Source organism: Etheostoma spectabile, chromosome 6, assembly GCF_008692095.1.
Source record: "Etheostoma spectabile isolate EspeVRDwgs_2016 chromosome 6, UIUC_Espe_1.0, whole genome shotgun sequence".
Lineage (NCBI taxonomy): Eukaryota > Metazoa > Chordata > Actinopteri > Perciformes > Percidae > Etheostoma > Etheostoma spectabile.
In genome coordinates this window covers 25965008-25973607 of record NC_045738.1, presented here as the reverse complement: position 1 = coordinate 25973607, position 8600 = coordinate 25965008, and the positions used below count along the sequence as shown (strand labels likewise).

Sequence of the window (8600 nt, the reverse complement as noted above, 5' to 3'; positions counted from 1 at the left end):
AGTGACACATAAAAACATGGCGAGATGATGATGATTAAAAAAGTGTGAATAACATTTTTAGTCATCCCCAGCTACTTTTTAACTGTATTGCTTTTTTGAGAGCTGCATGGACATACTGTATGTACTACTACTACATACTGGATTTAGCCCTATTCACTTTGGACTAGTGTCACCAGGGGGACCCCATGTAATTTAGAAATTTATTTAATTTATTAATTCAGGACAATGTACATTGATGACCAAGTACAGCAGTACACGGAAATGTGCCGGATTGTAGCCCGAGGGCTAATTTCATTCTGCAGTCCACTAGGCAGGTTGGAGTTACAGTAAAAAAGACATAGGATAGTATTATTTAGTGTAAAACATGAAAGAACAGAACAGAACAATGCATCAGTAGAAGTTAAAATGGAAACACAATTCATTATTATGCTCCACTGGAACATACTTGTTCTACTGGGCTCAGTCAGTACATTATACTGTTGGCTCTAAGCCACAGCTTCACCTGGCTCTTAAAGGAGGCCAACGTGGGACGCTCCCTTATAGTGGGGGGAAGTGTGACCCCCCCTCTTACGTCTATGTGTTGTGCGGTGCAGTTGCAAAGTCTTTATATTACTCAAATTTACTGACATTATCCCCCACATATGATATCAAGGCTCCGTATATACTTTTAATTTATAATTGCCAACCCCGAATCACAGAGATGCTGATTTGCACCGGACTGATTTTGTCATTTGTGGTGGAATTTGTACTTGACAAACTGCAGACGTGGCAGATTTGCAAAGGATTAATATCACAGACAACCTCTCTAAGAACTAGAAATTACCCGAGGTCTCCAGGCCGATGATCCCAATCTGTCGATATTAATGGGATCCATGTCGTTCATAAATTATTGTATTTAAAAATGAGTTCTGTCTTACAGCTGTATTGGCTGTGTGTTAATGTTAAATTAAAGTAAATGATCAATGGGGGTCCGGCACCCCTAGGGGGTCCTCTGAGTTCCTCCAAATTATTGTTGTTTGGACAATTACAAGAACATTCAAATGTGTTAACATGAATTGAACATATGACTGCATATCAGCCTATATGTTTAACCCCCCCCCCCCACTGATGATGAGTGTACAGGCCTGTAGGTAAGGTAGTCCCTAAGGTAGCTGTCCAGACCCAGAGGGACCATGAGATCATCTCAGTTAGGCCATTGGTTTATTGATCGTTAACGGTAACAGCGTTACCAATGATGAAGCTGTCACATGATTCAGTATTTCATACTTTGTTGTCCAATTAAAGGCACTGCATGTCCATCATCAGAACCAGATCTCTGTAGAGAACTGAATGTCTGCCCCTCTCTTCTTCTCACTAGCTCCCTACCTCAGAAAGAGTGAGTTTACCATTCTGTAGTGGTGTTTGAATTCTCCGCAGTTCATTTTATTTGCCATATAGTCCACTATAAAATACCCACAATGCACAGCAAATTTGTTTTACTGCCGTATACCACAATGTAATGCATTTTTCCGGAGGAGAAGAAGAAGCCGCGGAAACTGAAAAGGAAACATGGAGCGGCTTTGGTTTCAACAGTGGAAGTGTAACATGCAACATATATGATATAAGGGGACCTTTAGATATAAGGGTACCTTTATATATGGGGATAAGGGTACATTTATATATAAGGGTACCTAATATAAGGGAACCTTTTACTCTCCTCCTGAGTGCTCTCTTTGTTTTAGGGAAGTATTTAAAGTATTTTTTGTCTGTTTACATGATGCTGGGGGAGCCCGCCTCCGCCATAACCAGCGCATTCAGTGTCCAAAATCTCGTTTGGTCGTTCCCTAGTTCCCGATTTAGTTAGCAGTATGTGAGTGATAACTAAAATAAGAGTGATTCCATGTAGATAATGTTCCTGAGGTAATTAGCTCACTGCATGCTTGTATACTGTGTCTGTGATGTATTCTTTTAATCTGCCGTGTTTTTGTCTGACAGGTTATGGCTGCTCCACGGCTCCATCTTTATTACAGCCTCCCTCCAAATTGGTTTCCAGCTGACGGATGGAAGTCGTTGTCGGGCCGTTGTAGTCTCTACAGAGGCACCCATCTCTAATCCTGCAGAGGCGGGCTGCAGCGTACGATGACGGCAGGAGACTAACAACCAAGCTGGTGTAGTGCTAGTCAGATGTTTGTTAGTGTGTGTTGGGGGGGGGGCTACCTGGGCTGACTTAATAAGAACCTTATTTATCAATACATGTTTGTCTCAGAAAACAGAATCATACAAGCTTTAGCCCACATGGATTTTTAGCTCCGTCGGGTCTCTAGACCGTGGAGACATAGCGCTCCGGTTTATCACCGATGGAAGTTGTTGACCTTTATTCATTTATATGTATTGTACTGTATATTTATTGCTATGTGTTTGTAAATATTGTCATTTTTAATGTGTACCTTCCATTTGTATTCCTAAAGGTTAAAGAAGCTTGTGACCAGGAGGTCGTAGGTTCAATCCCCAGACCTCCAGGATCAAATCTGGGTTGTCCCTTCCTCATCACCACTGAGGGGCCCTTGAGCAAGGCCCTAACCCCAACCCCTCTAGTGGAGCTGCTCAGTGGCCAGAGCCACAGTGTGATGTGATCGTTCTGAGACTGTCTCTCAGTGAACCTCCCCTGAATAAATAAAGGATAAATAAAAAATTATATTAGAATTATTAATCATACACATGGTCAAAAGTGCTGCACAGTCACTCTCTTGAATTAGAAAAGTATTCTCAGTCCCCCACATATTTGGTTATTGTTTCCATTGAAATGACGAGAGAGAGAGAGAGAGAGAGCATGATGCAGTTAACCCTTGTGTTGTCTTCCCATCAACCATGAAAAAAACAAACATGTTTGTCCACATTATTATTCCTTTTCCCCACATTTGTCACTTTTTCCATGTAGTGGGTGCTTTTTTATGTTTTTTTTCCAAGGTTTTTTGATATTTTTGATTGTGACATTTTCAACGCTTATTTGAAGCGATCCATTTTTTTGTGACAAAAAAGAAATGACCTGAAAACGGGTAAATTTGACCCAAGGACAACACGATGGTTAAACATGTCAATCGGTCATCATGAGAACTGTAAAGACACAATTACAACAATCCCCAAAAACGTGCTGAGTCTAAAAGAGATGGATCTAAATCCTCTTCGTATGACTCTGTAAGGAGACCTTTTAATAGGGGCCCGTGTTCTCAGCATTGTTTTCCTTAGGGAGAATGTTAAAGGGAGGTTTCCCTGGCTCAGTTTAAGTTTCTAACCCTAACTCCAGCTGGTGGCCTGCTAATGTGAACCTACACGCTCAGATTTGTGGAGTTTTCGTGATTGAGACATTGTTGTGTCCACAGTGGCTGAACAGACCTTTACCGTTCAAACTGCCGTTGAAACGCCCACCTCGCTTCTTTCTTTTAGCAATTTGAGCTGCGAATCTAGCACTTACCAATCTCTTGCACTGTTAGTTCGTATCAAGAGATTTAGGACCCTGGGAATTCAGGGAGGACCCCCTAGAGGGCTAAACTTCTAAACTTGCTCCACAGTCAGTCTGGGAATGAGCCTCGTTCTCTATTAAATGTCAAACAATTTGTATAGAGGGACTCATTTGTCAATGGCTTTCTTCCTTTTTTTCTTTTACAGCATACTGTTTGTTCGAGATAAATGAAAATCATTTCAAATGTGAGAAAACGAGGACTGCTGTGGATGTATTATATAGATATGCTTTTATTAGAAATAAGACACATTCATTTTGTGCTCTGAAAACTGTACATTAACAAAGAGGCGACCCCTGCTAAATTAAAAAGGGGAGTGGGGGGTAGAGGGTGGGGGGGTGGCGGGCAGATCAGTGGGTTCAGAGGTCAGTTTTTTTTTTCGACAAATACAGATCTGACTGGCGGTAATATCAAAACACACACTGTTACACTGCGATACAGAACACTCGTATAGTCCAGTACCCTGAAGGGACGAGGAGGGAATCAAGGAGGATCAGTATCAGAATAATCATGTTCATATTTATAATAATGATAACAACTATCCCCAAGCACAGTAAGAAAGATATTCATAGGCTAAAATCCATTCTGTAGAACTCTGTTGTAATAATTACAATGCTGTACATCAGGACTCCAAGTGAGCCTTGTGCTTTCTCTGTGTGCAGCCACCATCCCTCGCTCCGCCTTTAATGTCCTCTCCTTTAACCAGCTCACCATATATATTTATAGATTTAGTAGTCATTTACTCATCTAACATATCTCGACACACACATACACAAAAGTCCCTTTTTCCTTTTTGAGAACACCACGTCCCATTCAGCATTCGCTGTATCGAGCCTGCTTGTACGCGGAGAGACCGACTCCACCAGCCTGCGTTTGTTCTTCGCGCTCACGCCGTCCGCGTCGCCGCTCTGTGGGTGGGGGGGGGGGGCGGCATTGAGGTTTAGAAAGAGCGCAACAGCCCGCCGGCCCGCTCTCTGGCGTCTCTGAGGTGTCCGGTCGATATGAAGGCAACTTGCCATTTTGGCTCAGGGAAAACATATTTGATTTTATATATATATATATATATATATATATACTGTATATATATTTTCTTTTGAAGCCCCTTTGGTGCTTCGCTTGTCACTGCAGGGCCAACCTCGCCCCGTCAGGATCACGGGGGATAAAGTGGTGAGCCAAAAGGATTGTGTTGAGTCGTAGGATGGGGGGGGGGGCTGCATCGAGGGTTACATGTGGTGGTGTTTGGCAGTCTGCCTGTCTGTCTCTGTTGAGATTGATGGTGAAAGAAAAAAATAAGCCCGGGGGGGGGGGGGGGGGGGATCTCGAGCCGCATACAACAGCGTCCATCACAAGAGAGAGAGAGAGCAGAACAGTGATGCAACGATACTCTCAACAGTGGAACAAAACAAGACATAATCAGGATTATCACATTGTACTCATTAAATACAGGGGTAAACATAGCGTGATTACCTTTTGCTTTGTGGTTCATAACACGGCTATATAATGCACATACAGGAGCTGGATCTGTCTACCATGTGAGCCACTGTGGTATCTGAGACCATATACAAGAGGACTAGTATTTGCAGACAAAAACAACGCCCAAACGTTAAAATGAAACAACACAGAAAGAGACGCTATTTTCCCGTCGTCTCTTTTGATCGGTTTAATGAATTTTCGGACATTGTGGCGCTTCTCTCTCTCCGCCTCGCCCTCCTTCCCCCTCGCGGTCTCGCACTGGGCTTGGTCCAGCCTTTGGGTAGAAATACAGAGCAGGGCAGTGTGTTGTGGTGTGTCTGCTTGTTTGTTTGAGATCCTCGGGGAAGAAAAGGAAGTTGTGGGTCTGCGGCCCGGAGTCTTGGTCACACCTCCGTCTGAAGGTCCATGATCTCCTGGCCCACCAGAGGGATGGTGGCGCTGGTCTTCTCCCACTCCACCGTCTGCAGCTCCAGCGGGGAGGCCGCCACTGTCTCCAGGTCCTTCCTCACCCAGGATGGGGGGGAGTGGGTCTTCCTGATGCCCTCCCACACCCTCTTACTCGGGGTCTGCTGCTTGTCCTTAAAAGGAAAAAGACAGAGAGAAAAAAGCTTGTTTTCTCAGAGATGATGAATCTGGGATGTATTTCAGAAGTCATATTGTGAGTTTTGGTGGACCGACTTTACTCACACTGCCTTTTATCTGTATGCCTTCATGATTTCCTACATCTCTTTAATGAGTAGTTTGATTTAAGAAAAGCATATTCAGTTTCTTTCTGGGAGATAAAGGGTAATTTTTTTTTTTTTTTTACCTGGAATGTATTTATGTTTTTTTTATGTTTATGTTTTTTGTGTGTAAGTGACTGATAAGAACAGCAATCTTTGAAACTGGTCCAGTATTAGGCGTGACCGCTGTAACCAGCAGCCACAGACCGGGCTGCAAGGTCACCCTATAATGTAAAGGTGCATCATCAATTTGGTCCACTAAAAGTGCTCGTTTTAACGCTGACAGGTTGAAATTATTCTTTTTTTAAAAGATTTTTTGGGGGCTTTTTCCCTTTCTTACAGTTGATAGGAATGAAAGGGGGAGAGAGATGGGGGATGACACGCAGCAAAGGGCTGCAGGTCACAGCCAACATGGGGCAAACCCTCTTACTGGGGGGGCTAGAGGTCGCCCCACTCAAATCATTATTCTAAGTGTCTGACAACATAATGGAATGGACCCCTACTGAGTTAGACTTTCAAAACGTCTTTAAGACCTTTCTGTTTAATCAGAAACAACTCTGCCCTAAACCACCAGACTCCATTTAAAAAAACTATACTTTTAGCGTGTATAGAGCCAACATAAACTATGTGTTTATTCCAACCAAAACTAGAGTTGTGATGGTGATGGACCCAAAACTGTTTTTCATAGTTTTATATTGTTTCTGTCGACTTTGGATGGAGTGTATTTGATGCTAAAATGACTGATTATTTACATAGAGTCTGGTGGCTTTAGCAAACGCAATTTCGTGGATATTTTTATGTTTAAAAAAAGAATCTTACTCTTAAACAAAAAGGTCGACCTCCTTACAAACTCTTTCCATAATGTTGTCAGACACAAACAGAATATTAATCTGAGCCTCTCAGCGGCAAAAGGAGCACTTTTGTGAAGGTCAATAGAAGCTGCACAATCGCCCCATTAACTTCCACTGTAGCTTGTTTCACCGCTGCAGCAATCTCGCTTATTACCGGACCAATGTCAAATATTGTGGTTCCCATCAGACACATACACATAGGAAAATAGGGTTGAAGTTGAAAAAAAGACTTTCATGTCAGTGGGAAGTATGGAGTTGGAGCTATGGTTTTTACCTCAGCTTAACATAGAGACAGGGAAAAGGAAGGAACAGCTGGCCTGGCTATGTCCAAACTGAAGAAAAACTTCAAACTCTGATGATCATGTTTATTCTGTACACAAACATCAATGTAAAAACATAATTTTTTGGTTTTACGATAAAAACTTCCTGCTGCACTGTCTCACTTCCCCTGTTCCAGTCTTCATGCTAAGCTAAGCTAAGCTAAACCACCTCCTAGCTCTGCTGTAAAGTTATCAGACAGACCTAAAAGTTCTAATCTTACTCTCAGCAAAAAAGCCGATACCGGTAAATACATATTTATTTGAATTTCAAACTATTCTATTAATACCTCTTTTAACAAACCCCTATACAATGGATGCATTTGATCTAATAGTGGATAGTGGAGTACACAAAAGCTAGCTGGATATGCTAATAAGGACTGAGATGCAAATATGACTGCGGCAGAGTCACATCCCCCAAACCCATCTTGTACCCGCAGTGGAGAAGTTGATTCCTCCGCCTCTTCCATTTAAAACCTTTTGCTTTTTTTTGCATCGGTTGAGAAGCTAAAGTTGTGCGAGTCTACAGGGCTAGCACAAACTGATTGGGGTTTCTACACTAGCAGTGTCAAATAGCTGCACCTTAATCTATGAAGTTGGGCTCGGCCATATGCCGAAGAAGACCTGACTCCAAAGCTGTGAAACGAATGGAGATCAGGGGCTGTTTGCAGAAGCAGGAAATGGAAATCATCTGCTGCCATGGATCGACTGCAGCTACAAAGCCAACATGGATTCTCTTATGTAACTGGTGTTGGTGACTTTGTTGGGGGACTAGTTCCCAGCCAATCCAATCAACCTAGTTTCCCAGTATTTAGTTTAGCTTAACTATCTCACTCACTATTTAGCTAGCTCATATCTTTGCCAAGAACAAATCCCCTGTAGGTAATATTAACGTCTTGAATCTAAGGCTGGGTATCAAATTAAATACATTTTAGGCCCAATACCCAATTTCAAATCTCATCAGTGTCAGGGAGCCAATCAGCTGTTGTTGTTCTGCAATGTGTAATGTTGTCATTGTCATTTCTTTTGGTTTTATAAAACCAGCATGGAAAAAAGTACCATTTGGGAACCAGTATCAAAGTCCCAGTACTGGTACCATTATAGAATATTTTTAAATGATACCCAGCCCTACTTGAATCTTAGCATTACATTAATAACTGTAAAGTCTAAAGTGAGAGGGAGGTCTGATCATTTGCTGCAACAGCAATGTTACTTAACTGGCAGTTGGAGCCTTTTAAGGCTCGGATGATTACGCAACTCTTAATCACCAGTAAGACGAGCAACTGTGTTAGAAGAGATATCATTTTTAATTCTCAGATTTGTGATGGTCATTGAAGTCACTAGGTATTGAAACTTTTGCAGCTGTTCTCCATTCACAATGGTAAGTTGAACTCATTGAAACTAATGGCCATAACATAAGCCTGTATGGTTTAATTATCTCTGTCTTTTGCTATTCTCCCTGGGTATCGTGTATCTACTTGAAACACATGGCATGCATAGACGCTAGATTGGCCCAGTCAGAGAAAGGAGAGACAATATTTTATTAACTTACTTTTAAAACCTAAACAATATGGCCCTCATGTCGAGACAGGCTGTTCTCATGAACCATTCGTACGAATTGGGAAGCATTCCACGTATTATTTGCTGTATGCCCCACAGTTACTGCTGCTGTAAGGGAGCATTATGGACCGATGAGGAAGGGGGTTGGGGTGGGGGGGTGGGACATAAAACACCGTGCCA

General features: G+C 42.3%; 1 protein-coding gene across 9 annotated transcripts in view; it reads right to left on the bottom strand.

Annotated features, from left to right (window-relative positions):
• Positions 1 to 4583: 4583 nt before the first annotated feature.
• Positions 4584 to 8600, bottom strand: part of adgrb1a (adhesion G protein-coupled receptor B1a) — a 196687-nt gene continuing 192670 nt past the window's right edge. For all 9 annotated transcript variants that reach the window (XM_032517663.1, XM_032517669.1, XM_032517665.1 and 6 more), the window contains one exon: positions 4584 to 5548. In XM_032517663.1, the coding sequence (XP_032373554.1) occupies positions 5354 to 5548 (195 nt within the window). In that variant the 3' untranslated portion in view covers positions 4584 to 5353. The remainder of the gene's footprint in view (positions 5549 to 8600) is intronic.